This window comes from Electrophorus electricus, chromosome 3 (assembly GCF_013358815.1).
Source record: "Electrophorus electricus isolate fEleEle1 chromosome 3, fEleEle1.pri, whole genome shotgun sequence".
Lineage (NCBI taxonomy): Eukaryota > Metazoa > Chordata > Actinopteri > Gymnotiformes > Gymnotidae > Electrophorus > Electrophorus electricus.
In genome coordinates this window covers 9,764,201-9,788,423 of record NC_049537.1, presented here as the reverse complement: position 1 = coordinate 9,788,423, position 24,223 = coordinate 9,764,201, and the positions used below count along the sequence as shown (strand labels likewise).

The following is a 24,223-nucleotide window of genomic DNA, read 5'->3' as shown; positions in this document are numbered from 1 at the left end:
CAAGCCCTTGTCACAAAACCAGTGGAGGGCCCTTCCCCCAATATACTCCAGCAATCGTCTCTAGAGATCCCTTCAAAGCTAGTCCTCGGTCCTAAGCCATGTTGTGTGACACTTCTCATTTGTGCCGTGAGAAGACTCTCCGCAGGTTACATGAGAACCTTTGCTTGTACTGTGGCAGAACTGGTCATGTATTATGTGACTGTGAAGACCAGGCACAGAGATCTAAAGTGCCAAACTCTGGACAGAGCATGGAGTATATGCCACGTGCTAATGTGTTTTCCCACTAAGGGTTTTTTCTCAAAGTCTCATTATGCCTGTGATGTTATACAGCATTAATTTTGTCTTGTCTTTTCAGTGTTAATTGACTCTGGTGCTGAGGGAAATCTCATACACACCTGACTTGTGGAGCTGTTGAAGCTCCAAGTTGAAACCGTACTGACACCACTTTGGCTGTAAGCCTTGGACAGGGACCCTGTAGGAGAAGGCATTATCTCTACAATAACAGCACCCATCAAAAATGGTGACCAGTGTTGTTCATACTGAACTAATTATGCTTTTTGTGGCAGATTCTTCTGATTATGATATCATATTAGGACTTCATTGGTTAATAACGCATAATCCCCTTATCTCTTGGTTGGAACATAAGATGTCTTGGTCTCCTTTCTTTAGATGAGCCATGCCTCAGGCAGGATATCTACCCTGAGTATACTCACCTAAGAGACGTTTTTAGTAAAGTCAACACCACCAAACTTTCACATCACCATCCTTATGACTGTGCTATCAAGCTTGTTGAAGGCACAATTACTCCTAGATCAAGAATCTATCCATTAACCTAGGCCAAATAAAGATCTATGGATGAATACATCTCAGAAGCCCTAGCACAGGGGTTCACCCATCTCTCCACATCCCATGCAACTACAGGGTTATTTTTTGTTAGGTTATTAAGAAAGGTGGTCGTCTTTATCCTTGTTATGAAGGCCTGAATCAAATCACTTATAATCAAATCACAAATGTACCTGTTCCCATAGCCTACTATGTGGAGCCAAGTTTTTTTTACTGGATTATGAGAGTCTACATCCTTATCAGGATTAAGGAGGGCGATGACTGGAAGACTGCCATCATTACCTCTAATTGACATTATGAATTTTTGGTTATACTTCCAGGTTATGTATTCCCATCTAGAATGTTCAAATTCTAATCAATAATATACTACTTTATGTGAGTCCTATATCAAACATGTCTGTCAGGTCTTCTCCAAACTACTAGAAAACTAGTAGTGAAAACTAATGGGAAATGTGAATTCCATCTCAAAGTCATCTCAATGCTTGGATACAATATCAGCCCTGATGGCGTGGTGATCGAGATTCACAAAATACAAGTGATTGTCAATTGGCCTACACCCACATCAGTCAAGGAGCTGTAATGTTTTCTCAAGTTTGCCAAATTTTTTTGGAAGTTTCAGGAACTATAGCAGCACTGCAGCCCCACTGACCACTGTCCTTCAAGGAGGAGCCAAAAAGTTCATCTGGAACCCGTAATCCATTTTTGCATTTAGAACTCTAAAAAGTACATTGAGTGCATTCTCCTCTCATGCCATGGTCAGCCTTCTCATTTGATGTACCTATAGTGAATGACTGGGTGAGGTAGAGTAAGGAGGTGTGGGAAAGCACCTACCAATGGATTGAGTGTGTCCTAAGACAACATAAAGCCCAAGTGAACCATTGCCAGGAGACCCCCACCTACCTACCAGAGTTTGACTGTCAACCATGGATTTCAAGTTTGCTTAGAGAAGCAGAAAATTACAGCCCAAGTATTTCAATGCATTCCAAGTTGTTAGACAAATTAAAAAGGTTATATATCAACTCAATCTCAACTCAATAGGCTCTTCTCTCTGTTGAGGTCAGGGAAGCGCTTTCGCTCCCTGAAGACCAAGACAGAGAGACTGAAGAGGAGCTTCTTCACAAAGGCCATTCAGGCCCTGAATCAGGGAAACCGATAAACTGTGGGGACCACCACCACCATGTAACATAACTGTATATATTCAATAACTGTATATATATATTCAATTACCACCATGTAACATAAAAACTGTAAATATGTCTGTAGATTGTGTACTTACATATATACACAACCATATACATTGTACATTGTGTATATAAACATAATATACATATATTGTACATACATTGCTAATATATTTTTGTACATATATAGAATATATATATTCCTCTATGCACCCCTGTTTGGACAGAGCACTCTCAACCATTTCACTACGAGTTATATTGTGTATGACTATGTATGTGACAAATAAACCAAACTTGAAACTTGAACTTGAAACAATCTGCCCACTTAGTATTTCTAACTTTTTCTATGTGTGCTTTCTTAAGCCTGTTATTCCAGGTCTGCTGGACAAGGCCACGGCAAACGATGAGCAACCCCCTCTAGTTGTCATTGAGAGCATTCCATTCTACACTGTTTGCTGGGCTCTCAGAGATGGGCTGGGTGACTACAGTATTTGGTCAACTGGGAGGGCTATTGCCCTGAGGTGAGGAGCTAGGCTTCACCATAGGACGTCCATAGGACCTGGCAGGCTTCCAGCACTGCCATCCAGAGAAACCTGTTCCATGCACCAGAGATCATCGCAGAAGGTGGCCCAGTGCTCCTACTACTGCTGGTTCTGGCAGTAGCTCCAAAGATCATCCCATTGTGTTAGCTCAGTGCCACAGTAGCTCCAGTGGTCACCCCATGTAGTGTCTCCTGAAGCGTGGGTTGCAGTTGTTGTGGCTGTCCTCGTTCCTAGCTGGCTCGAACTCCTTGGAAGGTCGGGGTACTGTCATGCTCCCTGTCTACTTTAATATCTCTTGTCCCATCTTCACCTACTGGCTCAGTCTAATCTAAGGAATAACACCCGACACCTGCCCCACCACAATCCACCAACTACAATCCTCTTCCCTGTTCAACATCACCCGATTACTGACTTTTATATGCTGTGCCTAATTTCAGTTCTCCTTCTTAAATTGTTCTGTTCAGTGAAATTCTTGCCATTCTAAAACATACCGAGTGTTCTTATCCTGTCTGCCACTTCCATGTACCAACCTATTTTGTTTGTCAATTCCTGTTAATAGCACACTGGGACAACAAAATCTGAACCTTTTTCTGAATCCAAATCTGTTTTTAGAATTTTTGAGTGTAGTGAAGCAAAAAAAACTATGGGTGATGGAGAGCATATTTATAGTCAATGTGCAAAAATACATCATGAAGAGGTATTTTTTTGCAGGGATGAAAAATCACTGCTGACCAGTGTTGTCTGCAGGTTTTTTCTTTATATGTTGTTTTGGCTCTACTGTTGCTGTTTGATCATTTATGACTTTGTCTCTCCTGTATGTACTGGTTGCCTCTCTTTCTGGTTTTGATCTGTGCTCATTCTGGTAAGGAATTCACTGTGTTATTAAAATTGCTAACTCCCTTTTAATTCACAAGCACCTGGTTCGTTTCTGTCACATTACATTTATTATGTATACAAAAGGTATCTATAAATACCTTATTTCATCCATTACATGGCATTATATTTAGTTTGCAACTGTTCAAAACTGATCATTTCTTTACATTTATTTAAGCATCAAAGAAAAGCTAACCAAATTAAAGTTTTTATTCACACCGTGGCTTTTGTAATAAAGTTCTTGCACCAGAATAGTCCGTGCTCATTAAAAACCCAAAGGACACACCTCACAATGATATAAAAAAAAATAGCAAACTTGAAATAGCCACACACCCAAGTGTTATGGCATGTCTGTTTCGCTGCTTTAGGGAGGTGTGCTCTAACCACTCCTGCATACTTCATTATATTAAGGTAACTGAGTGGTTCTGGCACTGCCTTCAAACTGTGTGTAGAGAGAAGAGAAACAATAGGCTGTAGCACTGAATTTGTTACACTAGGTAAGAAGAAAAGGGCTTACTTGCAAATAGGTCTAACTGCCCCTTTATATATGTGACCCACTGCTGTGATGTTGCCCCAGTGGAGTTTACTGTCAATAAGGAGTTTTTTAGAGAACGAGTTCTTACACAAGCTGCGAGGAAAGGCTTATACTCAGGAGAAAACTCGGTGTGAAAATGAGGCCTCTTGGCAGTATAGCCACCCAAAAATAGGAAAATGAAGATAGAAAGTATAAAAAAAAGCAAATGAGAATAAAATGAATTGAACTGCATGCAGCAGTATTCATGTATATATTACTCATTTGTTGGTAAAGTAATCATGTTCAAAGTTACCTGACAATACAATAGTGATGAAATCACACACACAGTGTGTTTTATACTCAGGTAGTTGATGAGTTTTGAAATACTAATCTTAAGGATATCCCACTTACCAGAACAGGAAACAGGTCACAAAAATTTGAGAAGAAAATGAGGCATGATGCAAAAACTGATAACTGTTTATATTGTAATAAACAATGTATACTGCGGGAGATACTCTGGTGGACAATCCATATTTGAATTTGAATAAAGCCTATCAATGTTTTCAAATTTCAAGGTGTCACTGTTTGAAATGTAATTCTGTATTATTAATCAAGTTATAATAATTTTCTTAGGCATTAAATTGTCCACTTTAGAGTGAAGGACTCTCAGCAAGGATGTTGTTTGTGTTGATAAGTCTTACACAAGTACTGTTTCATTCATTTTAGTATCAGTCTCACTGACTTGCATCTATTACCAAAGTCTTATTACATTTTACCACTAATTAGCTGTTAGTCTATTAGTCTGTAGTTAATTTAATTAAAAAAAAAATCCACACTGGTGCTTAAATATGTAGTTTAGGAATACCGAAATGATGACTGAACTGCATAGCCCAACAGAACACAACACACAGCTCACATCAGCATCTCAGCCTGAGGCGATGTATGTGCAGACACTATGACAGCAGCCTAATGAGGGATAGTAGACAAGTGAAACGGGAACAGGGGACTAAACCGGGTTTAGTCCCGAGAGACTCTGTCCCTAGTGTGTTCCAGTGCATACTCACTGCTCTACTTTCTTTTCCATTTCAGGATGTGAAAATTAGATAGTAACTTTGTCAATCATGTAATTGTAAGGTTCTGCAGGTAAATGAAGAGTGGTGAAATTAAACCTCATGTGTAATAGAGAGTGACCTATTCACATTCCTATAAAACTATGTTTTATGAATAATGAGAAGCAGAAAACGGACTCTGTAATTTGGGTAAAGGAATAAACAGAAGCAGTTAGTTTTGGTGTGGAGATTCACACCTTGACCGGTAATTGCTTAATGCTGATACAAGTGTGTCAGATATCACCTTATTAGGAATGTTACATCACAGCTGTAATTCAACTCATCTATAATTTAGACTGCATAACAATATTTCCATTGCCAGGCTAATACTCAGATGCTTTGAAATCTAAAAGTAATAAGAGAAGTGAACAAGACAGCGATCATAAATCCACAGCGGATATGGTTTTTTTCACCTGTGTGTCAAGAGATGGGTCAGGATGTTATTCGAAGATTCTTCCAGCTCTGAAATACACATGTATGTAAATAAGAGCTGTTGGTCTCACACTCGAAGAGACAATAATTATTCTGTCAGCCTCAAAATGGAGGAAGATCTCATGCAAGTGAATCATTTAGCACCATGGTGACAGCCTGCAATTCTCCCAGGTGGGGATGCCTACAAATAGCTGCCTATTCAAGGTGGGTGGCTTAGACCCAGACTTCAGTGTTGAGCACAGTCTTCCCAGTCTAAAATCTAAAATCACTTGCTGGGACTGGACCAGATGCTTTGGGAAGCCTCTGGTGGTATTCGCGGCATGTATCAGTGTGGAAGCTGATACATAGTCTTACAGTAAATTGGCAATGAGCAGCCATGTAGTCAGATAAAGTAAATCAAGAGATAGGAGGAAGTGAGGCATTTAATTGCTCTATAAAAAGATGTCATCTATGACTCCTTCTGTTTTGTTGTGCTTGTCAGCTCGATCTAATTGTGAGACATTCTTGTTTTGATATGGTAATTCTTTGTTTGTTTTAAAGATGAGTATTTGATTTTTTCTTTTTGTTTTATGTTGACATTGCAAATGAAACCAGCAGACCAGGCAAATACAAATTCCTGCTTCTGTTTGCATTTTGCTGATTGTGAAGTTCAGAAAATGAGGGAAAAAGAACAAAAACTGTAGCTGAATGGAGGTTAAGGTGGGTGCCCGTAAGAGTTTTTTCTGAGTAAGTCATCATTTTACTGTTGTGTGAGGCTGTTGTATTATTTATTGATTTTTGTATATATAAAATATAGCCTTGTGCAAAAGTAATTACTCATTTCTTTTTAAACCATCTGGCTTAATGCACTGAAGGACTCACTGCTGCAGTGAATGGAGGACTATTGGACAGCATTTAAAACATGAGTGTGCGCACAACTTAAAAAGGGGAAGGTAACCAGCAAATAAAAAATAAATGAATCCCACATTACTACTTTGTTTCATGCTCCTAAAAACAGAACTAATTAAATAACACTGAAAGTGAAGGAGGTTGACAACTGTTATCTTAAGCTACAGAAACAGAAGGGCTGTGGCTTTCTAACTGAAATTAGCAGAAAAGAGAAATGAAGTAGAGTGCATGGGGGTGGCAGACAAAATTCTGTTTTTACAGAGTTTCCTATGGCCAATATTTAAGAACATCTGTTATTCTAAGGCAGTGCGTCTCAACGACTTGCTTCATCTACAGCAAAGCACACTTCTCAATCTCCTTGCTATTTTCAAAGCCTCTTTCATCTCTGAAGGCACAGAGTAGAGTGGGAAGAAATGAAAGCTCTTGTTTTCCACAATCTGGAGTCTACCGTGATATGGTCAACAAAATGACATCAGTCTGTTGTGTCCTCATGATGACAACATTTCAGAGGGATTTTGCTCACTTCCTATGTTTGCTGTTTACTGTTTATTGAATCTCATTTAAAAATCAAAATTAATGACTATTTCAGTTTCCATAATTTTTCTTTCTGAATGCTAAAATTGATGTCACTTTCTAATTAGGCTAAAGTAAATAATGTTATGTTCTTCTAGCCAAACTTCACATATACCCAGCAAGTATCACCAGATTTGTTCATCTCACCTTTTCCATCGACTGTGATGTGCCAAAGAAGATGGGGATGAAGGCCAGCCAGATGATGCAGGTGGTGTACATGGTGAAGCCGATGGGCTTTGCCTCATTGAAGGTCTCCGGTACGCCACGCGTCTTTATGGCATAGACTGTACACGTGACCATCAGCAACATGCTGTACCCCAGAAGACAGATGAGTGACAAGTCCGAGATGTCACACTTGAGCACTCCCCGCGCCATCTCCGGGTTCGCCATGCGCTGGTCCTCATAGTCAATGAAAGCCTGTGGAGGGTCTACCACGAACCAGATACACACTCCTAGGAGCTGAACAGAGATCAGACTGAAGGTGATCACCAGCTGGGATGCTGGGCTGATGAACCGCGGGGCGCTCACTGACATCTTCCCCTGCTCAAAAATACGGTAAATCCGGTTGGTTTTGGTCAGCAGCGCAGCATAGCTGATACTCATCCCCAGGCCCAGGAAGATGCGTCGGAGTGAGCAGATCCCAATGTCTGGAGCAGATATCATCAGAAAAGAAGTGGCATAACAGAGGAAGATGCCAGCCAGCAGGACGTAGCTCAGCTCCCGTCCTGATGCCTTGACGATTGGTGTGTCATTGTAGCGTATGAAGGTGACCACCACAAACAGAGTGGCCATGATGCCCAGGATGGCCAAGAGTACAGGGATGACCGCCCATGGCGAGCTCCACTCCAGCTTGATGATGGGGATGGGTTGGCAACCTGTGTGGTTCTGATTGGGGCGCAGGTCGAAGCGGCACATCTTGCAGGTCAACTGGTCAGCCTGGTACTGGTAACCATCACAGCGTTCGCAGTGCCAACAGCAAGGGATGCCCTTGACAACCTTCTTGCGCCAGCCTGGCTTGCAGGGCTGGCTGCAGGTGGAGGAAGGAGCCTGTTGCACACCACCAGGCCACTGCATCATTGGCATCTAAAACACACCAGGCATTTTTTTTCACACAGAAGCACATTTTTAAAACACTGTCACAATGAGCTTCTCTGAATCAATACAACACAAGGTAAAAACTGCCCTTTAGATGCCAGTATTTATTTATTGCAGGATTTAGGCTTATATGTCAACCTGGATTGAACTTGCATAAAAAGAGAGACTTACATTAAGGCTGAGCTGGTCAGTCCAGTTGCCAATGTATTTGTACTCAGCTGTATTGTTATTTATCTGGTACTGGAAGATATCATATCGGCCTGGGGCATCTCCATTCTCATTGAACTGCACCGGATTGCCAGCTGTGACTGGAGATAGGAGCAGGAAGCCACAATTAGGCATCATTAGCCATCAAAATCATAAAATGTAATGGCATCATCCCTGCCATTAGTGATGGTGGTACATTTAGAGTGAATACATCCTTGATCTGTATTGGCAGATTTTGTATTTTGCAAAAGAGTTTTGCTGAAAATACACTTCAAGGAAATAAATGAATCAATCAAGAGTTACATGTATTGAAATGATCAGACAAATTATTGTGAAGAAAAAACACCTTTGTAAACACAGAATTGGGTATCTTGATTGAGGTAGAAAATCTTTCTTTCTGCATTCAAACCATCAGGCCACATTTTCCAGGCCCTGGCATTTAACCGAACAATAGCACAAGAAATTTTGTTTCCACCATATCTGGTTCAGTGTTCCAAATTCCAGTTCATACAGGTCTTTCTAACTGAAAACCAGGAAGGATCAGGAAGGATGGATTTGCATTGATGAATATCCACTTCTTTTGCTGAAAAATTCATGATCCCTAATCCAGAGCATGATGAGTCAGTCCCGCTGGATTAAGAGCAGAAAATATTTCTTAACCACAGAGTGACAACAGTGCAGTGCACCACAAAAACATACACAAATGTAAAAAATTGTAGGAATTTATAAGGGGGGAATGTTTATTCAAGTGACATTTCAAACACTGATGTACATAACTATAGTGACTTATACCTTGGAAATTTAAAATCACTTAATTGGATTACAAGACATTATTTCACAACTACATTTCCCAGTTTATCAGTTTTGTCATGATCAGATTTTAAGCAACTGGTGATATTACTATAACATGCCGTACGGGTTTGTACCAAGGATGAAAGCTTTTTTGATGTGCCACATTTGCACAGTGATTTGAGATCACTCCAGTGACTTGAGATCACTCCAGTGACTTGAGATCACTCCAGTGGTTTGAGATCACTCCAGTGGTTTGAGATCATTCCAAAATAAAGACTCAAATAATTAAGTGAAAGATGAAAGTATGGTATTGAGTTTGGAGTTTGGAGTTTGAGCACCCTCATTTATAGGCTTCTTTCAATACAAATCCAAGCCTGTAAACCAAGAACACAAAGGGAAGCTCTTACTCTTTCTCACTGATATCCCTTTTAAAATGGAAGACTTACTGATCAAGCTATCACAACAGATTAGCAGCAATTTAGCAGCAAATAAATTAATGAACATTTCAATCAGTAAATGATGGACAATGAGTTAACCATGCTTGGATATAATTTGTAAATATTCTGGTGCTAAAATACATAAAAATGAAGTTGACAGGTGATACAAAAACAAACAAACAAAAAAAACATTTCAAAGCTTGAACAAAGAAAACTTTTAAAAAAATCTTTTCCATCCTAGAAATATTCAGTAATGACATTCTTCCTTCCTCTATATAACATTCTGTTGTAAAGACTAAAATAAACTACATTGACATGACAAAGTATATTAATAAAACATTTTTAAAAAATCATGATTTTTAAGGTTAAGATCTACAGAAGCAGAGCTCTCCCAGTTTCAATTAACCCCGTACCCAGTCCCACTTCACTGCAAGTGGCACTCCATGCTTACTATTATCACAAAGAATTATGGGATATGATCAGAAAAAAGTCATGGGCATGCAGTCTCATTATGGAAGGCTTTAAGAACCACTCCTCCTGGCTGCTAATAGTTTGGGACACAGCCCAAAATTGCGGGTCTTCACAGGGATGCATAATAGAGACGCAGCGGCTATGAGAAGGGCCTAGGGGCAAACTGAGATGCGTTGACAATCTCTGTCTATTGAAGTCTCTAATGAACCTCACTCAAAGACTCATCAAAAACGTGTGTGTGGGTGAAACAGCAAAGGTGGTAAGTAATCTCAGACTAGTTTCGAAAAATATGAAACCTCTGAGCCCTTTGTGAACCTTTGTGTGCTCTGAGAATATAACTTCACAGACAGAAAAATGGGCATCTGAGAATTACACAGAATTGGATGATTTTAACTATAAGCATCTGAAGCCTTCAGTTCCAGAGGGGCTGTGAGTGAGTGGTTGTATTCAGCATACACATGCATTATGATGCTGGTGTATGAGTTAAAAACCAGCAGGCAGTGATCTCATTCTGATGGCTATTAAGTAAAAACATGGGTTACCATTTTGTGGCACCATACTTCCTGCAGGTCTGCTGCAGTGCTTCCAAATGTTTTAGAGCAGAAAAGAAGATATTACAATTCTTAGCACATCTTTTAATTTTTGCTGTAGGTAAAGGAAGAAGACTGAGTTTTTAAAAGTGTTTGTTAGCCCATATAAAGCTGCTTTAACAGAGGCAGAAGAATATTCTATTGAGGGTCTGGAGATGCTTTGCACATGTTCAACACTTTTCTGAGGAGCAGTCTGCTGTCCTTTTGGGGATTTTATTTTTTTCCAACAACACACATTTCCAATTCAGCCCTGTAGCTAGTGTAATACTCTTTTATTTGTTCAGTTGTCTGTTGACAGTTTACATCTGAAATGGGAATATGAAAAACAAGATCTATGGACCACTTTTCAAACATGCCCTCCATGCATGTGCATTCTATATATACTTTTAAAACCTGAAAACCACACCCAATCCAAACCTTACCTAATTAATACCATACCCAATCCAAATTTTACTGACCAGTTCTTGTTCTTCATAGCTGTAAGAAGGAAAAATTAAAAGTTGGACATTTTCTTGAAAGCCAGATGCTGACCTGTGATGTTGACTTTGCGGATGTACTTCAGAAGTAGGGCTCCATCTATAGGATCCATTTTGGAGCAGAGTACCACCTTGCCTGGACACAGGTCTCTGTGCATGTGATGGAGAGCATGGGCCATGGCATAGACAGCGTTGATAACAAACATCACTTTACCCTCCTGCTCATATGCAGAGTCCTTCCCGATCCTCTCTTGGTCTGCAAGGCAACAGAGGCAGCTAGAATTTAGTGCTTGGTGAGTAATATAAAGGCTCATCACTGAATTTCCTTTGCTACCTTACAGAACAATTTAATTTGCAAACACAAAAATCCACCAGGTCAATGAAGAGCAATGATGAAAGGGGAAAGTAATTAGAATAATTAATCAGTTGGCTTTGAGATCAAAGAGAGAGAGACCTCTTTCTAAATTCACCAGTTTGTACTTTTGGTGGAAGAAGTAATCACTGTAAAGACAACTGTCCCTCTCTCTTAACTTCTCACACATCTTATATATGAAACAAATAAGAAGGTCTACAGCAGAAACAAGGCTCCAGGGCTTAAAAAACAAAATAACTAATACAATAAGAATAACAGTTTGATTCAGTATATTTCTGTAGGGATTAATGTCATTGTTAAGGACACTGCCATGGTTTCAGGTGTAAAATATTATTAGTTTATTAGTATAATTACTTTATGAATGGGGTATCAAGTGTATGGGGTATCAAATGCCAAGGTTTTGCACAAAATGTGTTTTTAAATAGTTTATTTATTTTCCCACCTAAGATCCAAACAATGTTTATAATTTATGACCAAATAAAGAACTCAGCACTTTGCAATATTCAGAAAAATCATATTAATTATTTATTTTTGTACACACCTGAATATAACAGAAAAAGAACTTTCTTTAACATACCTTGTAAAATAGAAACAACCATTTATTTAAAAGAAGTACCTTCTTAAAACAACTAGGTATGTGTTGCATCTAGCTGTTTTTCTTTCTGACTGAAGAGTTTGGCTAATGAGTGAACAGTTGGGCTAATGCATGAGAATGGAGTAATATGCAGGGAGAGAGCTAGCAGGATTAATTATCTTTCCCTGTTCATATAACTGTGTCAGACGTGTATATTCATTAGAGCTGGATTGCACTGCATGTTTTTTTGTTGTTGCTGTTGTTGTTGTTTTTATAAGATCTTAATTGAACCTGCTTCAATTATAACCTAAGCAGACTGCAAAAGAACTGGCACGTGTCAAAGAGGCAGGGCTCAATTTCAGAATGCTCTCTTCAAAATAATGCCTGGAATGAACCATGACAATCATCTTTTTGCATCCTTCAGTCAATGACTAACAAAACCTTTATGAAAATTCTCTTATACAGTCTGTTCTATTAGTTATATTATTACCACTAATGTTCTATTAATTTTAGTGGTCTCCAATTCATGTTAGCATGGTAATATTAGAAGGATTCTTATGTGAACATTAACAATGGCTATTGTTCTGGACTGCTAATAATAACCAGTAAATATATGTGTACATTCACATTCTGTTTCTTTAAGTAGATATTGTCCCTATGTGATATTACCATTTCTGAAATATAAAGCCTCGTATCAAATATCTAATTCAGGCTAGCTGGACCATAAGCTACTAACTTCAGAGTTGCTCATAGGCTCTACACTATCAACAAAAACATTAGCGCATGGACAAATTCCACCTCTGGCTTGATGTGCAAAGAAAATTTGAAAAGCTATTGAAGTATATTAAAGGGATTTAAACACATCAACCTTTCTTTACCAGTTTAAAAATAATTCAGAATTAAATATTTTAAATTGTTAAGCTACATTTGTCCTTTAGTCACCTAATAAAAAATTAAAGGTTTTCAAATTGGCATGAAATGGCATGAACAAGCCAGTTGGAAGCATGATAGGTTACAAGTAAAAAGAGAAATTTAGTTGGACAATGACCCTTAACTGTGTTATCAGGGTATAGTCAATATACAATATATTGAAGCCAATGTTGCTTATGCCTAAGATATAGTTATATAGCTTATCATATATAGAGATATAGATATAGCTAATCTTAGCTCACAGAACAAGCTTTAAAACTGTCTTTACCATCTCCCAATGATCTTTGAGTAATGTTGCTTTTGGGAAACCAGGTAACATACATAAATTACACAACTGACTTCATTGTGAGTGGGTGAGCTATTGAACAAGTTCCATATCCGGTTGGACTGGTTGAGGTCTGGCCCTAACAAGATTCAGGATTGTGAAATCTCATTTGCTATATACAACAGGGGCAGTGGAATGCTTACTTGTTCTGCTGTACCCAGTAATGGTAGGAAAATAATAAAATATGTAATGAACACAATATGTAAAGAATGTAAAAATACATAATGTGATAAAGTATATAATGCATACAAGTGAAGAATCAACATTACAATACGTTTAGAAATCACACATTATTATAAAGCCAGTACAGAACATAATGTGTGCATTCAATATAGAGATACTAAGCACTACAATAGAAATATGCAGGTTCTAACATGACTTAGAGGAGAAACTGTGGTCAGGTGCCAGGACTTTCTATTGTGGCCGGATGACATACTGTACATCCAGGCAAGGAAGATATACAACTCTCTCTGTATGTCAGGCATAGTCAAGTTCCTCTGTGTCATGCTTCCCATAACATCCTGTCCACAGACATTTGCTTTGTTATGTTTGTTTTTTTCTGTTCTTCCTCCCAGTTCTTTTCTCCCAGTTCTGTCCTCACATATGTCCCTTATCATCACCTCCAACTGACCATTGTCCCTGCCCTTTCTACATGGGGGTATTTCTACCTGTTTTTTTTCTCTTTCTTTTTGTGTAGCCTTGACATTATATGCATAAATGGACTTTACATTTTGAGCTGCTGGATGACTGCTGGATGTCTATCCTTGGACAATGGTTATGACTGTAATTTATGGATTACCATTAGGATTACCACCATTCAGGACTCTCTCAGTTGTATTATAGTACTATTAGGAAAGTGTTGTTTTGCTCATCTTGCACTTTTTCCTTAGCTGAGTCAGGAAATTAGATCACATTTGGGCTTTACTGAGCACACATCTCTGCCTCTGTTTTTAATAATTAAAATGTTAACCTACCACCTTTAAGTTAACCTAAAAAGGCCTATACTAGTCTATAGGCCTATACTTGCATTTGGAGTGATGAGGAGTAGCTGTGGATCTGTGTGGAAAAGAAAGATATTGTAATAACTCTGTATCAGAGGAAGAATGGCCAGACCACACACTCCACTTTGTCTTGGTATATACACAAATACCCACACACAAACACATTCGTCTGCCACATATCTTTGTCTTGCCTTCTCCACAAATACACAGTTCTCATCCCAAACCAGAGCACGCCCACATTCGCTCCACTAGGTAGGTTTTCGGCCTTCAGAGAAATCCATTTAGATTAAAAGAGGCATCACAGAGGGCTTTTCCAGGGCTCGGCAGTGTCAGGAGTACAGGCTGTGACAGAGTACCACACTCCTGACTTCCTGCACCTCTCACCACTCATGGATTGTAAAGAGCTAGGCTTCCCTCCTCTGATGGCTCTGCTCCCCCCAGGACTTTCATAGTGTATCAAGAAAAACCTCCAGAGGTTTTTATGTGCTGCAGCTTTCTATTTTTTCATTTGGAGCCTTGATTTTTTAGATGTTTTTGCATGTCCTTCTCTGAACCCTCAACCCTGGTCCAGTGACCTTAACCTCAGATGGCCAGGCTTTATATCATTTATACTAAATACTCATATCTTATTAACAGGCCTGATGGTTTAGGAACAGACTGTGTCATGTTTGTTAGTTTAACTTGATTTAACTAACAGTCACCAGACATCATAGACAATGACAACTATCAGCTTTAACCTATCAATTTATCTTTACTTCTGCAAGAATCAGCTCAGCTCAAGCAGTAAAAACTGAATGAAAACCTTTACCAACACCAATCTCAAGACTGACACTCAACTTTGTTATATGAGATGTGAAGATTACACTGGCCAAAACACAACTGAATGAATTACACTGGACTGTCACTGGATGTGCCTCTTTCCAAATGAATGTAATGAAGCAATCCATTAACTTTTGGCTGGAAAGGAAAAATAATCCAAATAGACATAGCCATTATAATCAATTCAGAGAGCACACTGGCTGCTTCAGAAATTCTATGCCTTACTTTGTGCTTTACTTCAACCATTAATTTGTTCCAGTTATGAATAATTGTTCTTTTAAAATAGTTTAGGCACAATAGCTTGGAGGCTTTTGTCTCTGACCTAGATGTAATCTTTTTAGAAAAGATAATACAATAATACATGCATACAGAAATTTTACAGGAATTTTATTCCAGTAACTATAAATACTTATGCAATGTTAGAGAAATATTTTAAAACCCCTTTGTGTTTAAAACAATCCACTATCTTTTTCTTCTAGCCCAAAAGATCAGTGATTAGGAACACCAACAACTACCCATAGTTATCTTCTTAATACACTGTCATAACCCAAACTTCATCCTTTATAATATGACTTCATATAAGTGAGATGCACAAAGGCTCACAGCTTCTCCCAGTGTGGGGACTGGCAGGGTTGTTATTCAGGTCTGATAGAAGGAGGATAGAATGTTCATGGTGTGGACTGAGAAACAGAGCCTGTTTGCTGCAGAGTATTGCAGCCCTTTAATCCTTCAATAACCACAGGGCTTTTGTGAGTGCTGGAGAATCACAGCATTGATGGTGCTCTCTGCGGCTAACCCTACTGAATCTCAGAGAAGCACAGGAATGACATAGAGCCTTCTCACATGAGCACACCAGCCTCTCTGACACAGCAGCATATAAAATATATTTTAACATGTATTTTTTATTTGGCTCATGACTGAACAAATAATTACATTTTGTAATAAAGTATATACTCTTGTTCATGAATAATTATCATGAAAAATCTGTTAATTTATGTCAATGTAGAAGCCTGCTGCACTTTCTTACAGCTCAATATACAAATAAATAATTATAATTATATAAGACAATTAAGCAAAGTTAAGACTCACTTCAAAATATGTCAACTCGATTGTTTGCAAACATTCTTCCAACAGTGCTGTGATACTTAAATAGGCAAAAGTGCTTCTTGAGCTATAGGCAGTGGACTGTATTTCTGCCTCAGTATTCTCCATTTAATAACTGGCCCCTTGGAGATACCACACTGCAAAAACAAGCACTTATAATTGCATTCCAACAAGATTATACATTATTTTTGCCTACCAGTCTCAGTATACTAGTAGCTCAGTAAGTGTTACTCAAACATCATGGCAGTGACACTGTTTATAAACCACAGCAAGCAGACAAGCAGCTGTCATTAAATTGTGGACAAGCAGCTGTCATTAAATTGTGGACCATTTTCAGTGTCTGCAAATGCATCTATGGTAGACTATTCACTTAATGCTGTGAAGAAATGCCACTTTCTGTTTTCACACTCAATCCCTAAAGCATCCACACTGTGCACAGGCAAGGCAAAAATCACATATAATAACTAAAAGATGCACGAATGTAATGCCAAGCTGTCTAAGGAGTAGTTACTTTAGTACAGGTAATGTACAAGTTCAGCTCTCCACAATGTGCCCATTATGTATGTCCTATATACAACCAAATGAAGTGTATGCCTACTCTAAAATATATGATTTTCCAGGAATGAAAATTATAATTTTTTCCCAGCAAAAATTACTTAAATAACTTATTTAATTGCAATGCAACAATGGATCTTTCGAGTGCCAGATACTGCTGGATATTACAGCTCAGACAGCAAAAGGCAGACTACTATGTGATATATTATTATATAGAGTATCATGTACTATTACATTTATGATATCATATTCCATGTAAAACTAATGTATACTATGAATGCTAATACATATGACTCAAATGCAATTCAATTTCCATAGTCACCAACTTTCTTCTGAGCTGGTCGGGATCCCAGAGGTTTCTCTACTGTGAGTCCATACATTCTATACCACACACTTGGTGGACTACATACTGAAGATTGGATTCCCTGTCATAGGTCTCCAGCCTCCTTGATGGCCTTCCACATCATAAGATTCAAGTTTAGAGCATCTGGGTATTACTCGGAACCATACAGGCAACTGTTCAAGCTCTGACCATGGACAAATTCATGGATAACTGCCAAAGCCCTCTTCAAGAAATGGAGAAACAATCAGGGGCCAGGATTAGCTCTTCTTCAATAACAGGAACTGGATAAGTTAGGAAGTTAATGGAGTGAATCTTTTTTTTTCTGCATCAGATGAAGTTACAGTGTTGGCGGTAATACATTACGTAAAGGATAGGAGCAATTTTATAAAAATACTTCAAAGCTTTTGAGATGTTTGTGTTGCTTCATGATAGTGAAACAATAGCAATCTAACAATCTTATTTAACCTATCCTCTTTCATGGTGTATTAGGTTCTAAATGACTGGTCCTTTTGCATTTAACAGAGCATGTTTAATTAAAATAATGCAAGTATTTATAACAGATACTTGGAACAGACAATAATACTGTTATGTACCTTATTAATAATAAGTAAAATATTATATTTTGACAGTAACATCTCCAATATTGTTAATAGAAGTAATAGCACTGTGTAGATGTGACTAATTAGACTCTGGTGTAAACAAAAGCCTTGTTTCTCAGATGAGAAGGGGACAGGGCCAAATCTCTTCGCATGGAGTTGGCACATGCCTAGTGTATTACAGTGCATTATTTATTCTCTCTTCCTCTTTTTCACTATCACACTCTCTCCCTTTTTTCACTTTCAGAATGTTGCATTACTGAATTTTGCCAGCTTAGGAAGTCTTACTTGTGCATTTCTTTACACCAGACCCTTTCTTGAAGGCATGGCGGTTGAGTTTGCAGTTGAAATTGTTCTCCCAGAATTCTGCAAACCAGACATTCCTCCTGTTATTCTCCAGTGTTCGACCAATGAAGTAATTATCAAACCCTGAAATCAGACAGGTGAGCTTAGTGTCAATGGGGGTAGCCATTAAGCTTGAGAACATGCAAAGGTAAATGTATTAGTATTTAGCAATCATGCCAGCACAATTTTGTTTTAGACATGAAAGGCAAACTGTACATTGACTTATTTATTTTCATCTGAGATTAGAAATAGTTAAGCACAACATCTAATCTTCAGTTTACCCTTGATGGCCTGGCGTTTGGGTAGGATGGTGATCGCTCCCTCTGCCATCTCCTCTTGGTTAAGCACAGGAGATATCTTTGAGCCCCAGCTGTCTGACCCCACCCAAATAAAATGACCGGTTTGATTGGCTTTCTTCGCTGCTTGTAGTAGTCGCCTTGAAAGAGAGAAAAGGTTGCATTTTAAATATAGTTATACTCCTTGCCTTACCTTAACATATTCTTTAATGTCTAAAACATTTGCTTACAAACAAAATATGACAATTATGCCAAACTATGCAAAATTCAGTCAAATACTGCATAGATATACATGATGACATTTGGTTGTAGGCTAATTCAATACCATAGGGATATTTTGATCCCAAAACTTAAAATAATAATGTTAAATAGCAGACACAAGTTGCCAAAGCTCCAAGCATTAGTTAATGCTGTAAACTTATTGATGCATATGATTGCAAAAGTGTCTCTTGGAGTTTTGATTTCATTTCATTACTAAAGTACAAGTCATTTTTCACTCTGAGTAAACAACATTTCTCCATCACATATGAAACAAGATTCATTGAGATGCACTGACACAACATCAAATCAAACCCCCTATTTGTATTGAGATCCCCTTTATCCTTAGTTACCACCAATTTGTAGATACTTACTTTTGAAGTATTTCAATTTTTTCCTAATGTTACTCATTTCTGCTGTTGCATTACAGTCAGCAATTTGGAAGGGTGGGGCTATCTGTGACAACATTTTCAGGATTATGCAATTGGCTCTAAATTAGCTCTAAATTGTCCATCCCACACAATAAGAATGTGGACAGATGTGTTCTATGCCATGATTGGCTCTGGCATTACTGAGAATCAAACTCAAGACACAACCATCTTAGACTTGAGAGCCTAATGTCAAGCTATTAGCACGTACCTTATATCATCTTCATTTGCAAAAATAATGATCACTCTGGCATTGGGATTTTCCCCCAGATTTTGGATAATCTTGTGAAACTCTCCTGGCTTTGGCTCTCGAGGGATCTTAACAGATTGTGAAATGCATACATTTCCTGCAAAAAGAAAAGAGATGAACTTAATAAGGAGTAATGTAAGAATGATATATGAACGTTTGTATGAAAAAAACTAAATGACTTCTAGACAGACTTCCAACTTATGTAACTTCCAAACTTCTCTTTCCCATTATTAGTATATTGTTTCTTATTCCAATTACAAATCAAGGGAAATTTCTGAAAATAATTTCTAAAAATAAAATAATTTATAATGAGGTCACAAACTACAGTGAGTGGCCCCTGCCTGATATCATGCTAGTGAAAGAGTCTGAAGCTCTGCCCTGATGTCCCTCCCCCTTCCTGGGCCTGCATGAATGCTGCTGTTTCTCATATACAGATCTGCCTGACATGTTACCAACTTTTCATAGTCTTTTTACCTCCATCATGCTTTATTGTCATGATCAATATTCATTTATAGATTTGCAGACTAACCATACCTGTATGCCAAAGAAACTATTCTCTTGGACTATTGTAATTTACCAGGCTACTTCTTCTCCAGTTTATCTATCAGGATTTGTTTCTTTATGAATGCTGCCAACCAGTTTGACCCAGAGGAGGATGGGTTTCCATTTTCTCCTCCTGTCACAGTTCCCATGGCACTAAGCAACACGTGTTTCTGTTTCGGTTTTTGCTTTGTTTCCACCATTTTTCTTGCTTTGTATAGCCACACCCTTTAATTGGTTTCTGAGTCTTGTTTCCACCCTAATCTATTTGTGTACTTATAGATCATACCTCCATATTTTCCACTGATGGTCTTTACCCTCCCCTTGAATGTATTTTCTGAGTGTTTTTGTTTAGCATATTTGTGTTATAAAGTTCTCTGGCTCTGTGTGTGTTTATCCTGGCTTATTGACTTTAGATTTACTGTCACCATGGTTCTGGAATTACCCTCAATAATCTGTAATTACACCTTCCAAGTATACTTCATTGTGTTCTATACATATATATAAAATTTTAATTTATTTTATTGAAGTCAGAGTTTAACACACACATCCTGATCTGAAGAGTTAGAAATGAGCTGGAGGTTTCCCCTTGGTCCTCCTCTGCAGTGATATGGAAACCTCACCAACGTTCAGACAGACCATTAGTTCCCTTCCAAGATTGGATTTTTCCACAAATCTGACCCATCCTGGTAGAAAGACTACTCCTCAATGTCCAAGGCATTAATTAGGAAAAAAAGGGAGAAGAGAGATGAGGCCCTCAGAAAATGCCAACCACTCAGGAGGATTCTTGCAGCCTTGTTGCACTCCATAGCATGCAAATGCTTCCCGTATTTTGCAGAACTGTATAGTCACAGCATTGGCTCCACAGATATGTTAATGACTGACAGAGCGCTAGGCAAAGTAAATCACCCATTATGTCAGTGGGTTCAAATCTGGCTATATTTGAGATCTCCCCACCATGTTCAGGGAATGTTCAAACTGAAAAGTTGAATAGTTAAAATTACTGACCCCATTTGATTCTGTAGCATTTTGTGATGGTCCCTTATTGGTTAGTATAACAATGACAAGGCAGGACAGAAGTGTGCATTTGGAAATTTGGAGATATACCCAGCGCTGGGTAAAGGTCAATGATTCCAGTATATGAGAACATAAACTGAAACTAAGGAAATACCAGGTGCTTACAGACACATAGGGTCTTCCTCAAATGAAACAAAGAACAGTATCTAACAATGAGAGAAGAAGAAGTAGCAAACAAAAATAATGATGGGAAAACACAAAGATTAAATCTACAGGCTACCAAGTAATACACAAGACATGGTTGAGCACAATTAGGTGTGGGGAAAACATAACTTGACCCAGGACGGAGATGGGAAGAAAACAAAACACACCACATGGCTCTGTCACCATGGGAACCACAGCATCAAACGGGAGAAACTGTGACAATAAAATTTATGTTCTGAATCATTAATTTCTACATGAATATAATTAAGCAAACAACTTTCCTGTTTAGTTAGTTTGAATATTTCCACTGCAAAAGCCCTCCTTAAAATATGTCAGTGGAGAAAGTGCTTGTCTAGCTACATTTGTATATATTTATTAATCCCCAAACCATACAATGCAACTTGCATCTAAGTGTTTTACATGGGATAAGATATTTTGGGGATTAAGAATTCTATATGCAACCTGTCATGTTTGTAAGGGGAGCATAATATGCAGAAAACTCAAATTTCAACTATTCCATTTTCCATTTTTCTAAATTCAGGTGCTGGCAGACATTGTTTGGATGGTAACCAAATCTCAGCTACAATTAAAAGAATAAAAGATAAAGGAAAATTTGTCATTTTATGATTTTGCATGTCATTTTACAAGGACATTTATACACTATGGTCTACCTGTTATGTAATTGGTCAAACACTTCAACTTTTTACTTTGTAAAATGTTACTGATACCACTCAGGCTTTTACTGCAGCACATGCATAAATAGAGGAAAGTTTTTCCAAATTCTAAAACTCTAAAACATGCAGCTTCACATTGCTTTCATGCAGGCTCAACTTTTTAAAACCATGACATCTTATTCTGTCTGCAATTAAATCAAATTTACTAATATGTTTGGCAGCTGGAGGCCTTACTTTTTAGACTAGAGTTTATCAGACTTCAAAGGGTTCCATAAACCCTACTTCTTACTTTCTTAAGTTCCTTAAGTGGCTTTTTTTGGATGTTGTCCAGACATCCAGCCATCATCTGCTTAAGGGGTCACAGCCGTGCCAAATATATTGAGTGCTTCCAGAAATTTAGAGGCAAATATAGTGTCAGCAATAACAAATGTATAATGCAGGAACTGCATTTCTTTAATAATCTAATATTTTCCCAAAGACGTCTCAGAATATTGACAGATAATGCTTTCAGGTGGATAAATTTTTTTCTGGTCAACTAATGGAAACCGTAAGTTTTATTATTGCTGCTACTACTGCTACTACTCCTAATAAATCTAAATCTAAATCTAAAATCTAATCCAAAATAACATCCTGATATATAATTATTTTCTCTAAATATATTTGACTAATATAATTTTTGCATTGGGACTAATTTTTGTTCCACTACCTCTGATGCCTTGACTCAGAAATACCTTACATCCATAAAGACCCAGAAAAATATATTATTATCATTATTTTCATTATATGTGGTTTAGTAGTAATACTTTAGAATTCCTTACATTACCATTTGTTTGTTTAACAATTTAACACCCTTAAAGAATTCATTCAGCTTTTAGAGGAACTCTTTATCTAATATGTAGGACTCTTCAAGTCCACTGTAAATCATTAAGTAGCCACAAACATCAAGAATAAATTAACCATGAAATTATCCAACACTGGTATATTAATGGTCAAAAATAAAAATATTCAAAAATAAAAAATGATGACCCTTAAATACCAGGATAAAAAACACTTATCGGAAAAAATTCTACTTTTTCTCAGAATTAGTTGCTATAGAATTAGTAGTGATTCACTGCTGTCAGAATCAGACACACTGTGAGAAAAGCCAAGTGAAGACCACTTTAAAGCATGTAAAAAGTTCAAACACTTCAGCAGACTTTCACAACAGATTTCAGCAAAACACTTTAAATGATGTCAAATGATTCATTTAAAGTACGTGTCACACTAGGGTTTCAAAGAGCAATTTTTACTTCAGGCAATGATGTATTCTAGGTATACCTTGTGGAACCAACAGATTTTCCTTTCCAAAGCCCTCTCAGTTCTGATTTAAAGGAACTTTGGATGTGTCTGATTGGAGGCTGTACCACTAAAGGAAGGTGTGCATTACTGAGAGTTTAGACTTTTAGCTCTAGAGGAAGCCTACATAGTGAAAATGCAACTTGAAATAGCTATCAAAAACTCATCATTAAGCACTAAATTTGTTTGATGTGATCAGTGCTGCATTTTTTGTTTGACATGGCCTGGATAAGTATCACCTGTGGCAGGTTTGGAAGATTTCACATGGTTTTGTCACTGTTCTATTTAAGTGCTCCCCATTGGTACAATTCAATATAATCAGTATCATCACTATCAAACCAGAGTCAAATGATCATTGCAAATGCTTTACTACCTGCAGACATCCTGACTTGATTGAATTTAACAAGTCCTCTAAGGCTTCTGTGAGTAATGATCTGGTATATAGTTGGGCTTGTGCATGATGGGTCTGAAGATTTTTCATCAGTTCATGTTTGGCCATGTAGACTCCACAATGCTCCAAGCTAAGAGCCTCCCTCTGTGACACACACTCATTGCTGTCACCTTTAAAAGTCACCAAATATATTCTGCCATTTCAAATGTCAAGCCTTCAAGGCTGCTCAGCAGCAGGTACATTATAAATCTGGCCCATTACTGGAACCCTGAATATATTTTAAATATTGAGATTCAAAGGGAGTCAATGGGGCTAAGGAGGGGGGGGGGGGGGGGGGGGTGGGGCTTGCATGCTACTGCTGATGCTTTCAAATTGATTATGAAGAGTCAGTTTGTCAGGTGTCTAAGTGCTTGAGTCTGCTGAGGACCTATGAAACACCCAAACAGCTGGTACATCACTTAGTCAGGGGTGGGGGATCCTGCTATTATTTCCTGCTAAGGAGAACACAGGCAGTGATGTTGTCAGAGATGTTCAAATACAACTAATGTCCTATAAAATGCAGGTGTAACTTGTGTTCCTGTGGGGAATTGTTTACAAATTATACAACCCCCTACTTCTTCTATAATTCTCTCTCTCTCTCTCTCTCTCTCTCTCTCTCTCCTCTCTCTCATCTCTCTCTCTCTCTCTCTCTCTCTCTCTCTCTCTCTCTCTCTCTCTCTCTCTCTCTCTCTCTCTCTCTCCCTCTCTCTCTCTCTCTCTCTTCTCTCTCGTCTCACCCCCCTGCTCTAAGCTTCCAAGGCAGATGTACAAACACCCCTGTGGCTTGAGGGAAAGCTATTAAG

General features: G+C 38.1%; 1 protein-coding gene across 2 annotated transcripts in view; it reads right to left on the bottom strand.

Annotated features, from left to right (window-relative positions):
- Positions 1-24,223, bottom strand: part of LOC113569668 (metabotropic glutamate receptor 4-like) — a 94,311-nt gene that overhangs the window by 4,518 nt on the left and 65,570 nt on the right. Inside the window, exons 4-9 of one of the 2 annotated variants that reach the window (XM_026997632.2) lie at positions 19,182-19,317; positions 18,270-18,424; positions 17,932-18,072; positions 11,079-11,279; positions 8,222-8,358; positions 7,103-8,038 (exon numbers count right to left, since the gene is read on the bottom strand). In XM_026997632.2, coding sequence (XP_026853433.2) covers positions 7,103-8,038; positions 8,222-8,358; positions 11,079-11,279; positions 17,932-18,072; positions 18,270-18,424; positions 19,182-19,317 — 1,706 coding nt within the window. Of the gene's footprint in view, positions 1-7,102; positions 8,039-8,221; positions 8,359-8,992; positions 9,424-11,078; positions 11,280-17,931; positions 18,073-18,269; positions 18,425-19,181; positions 19,318-24,223 lie in introns of those variants that run through there. The other variant, XM_035524710.1, reaches the window with a different exon arrangement.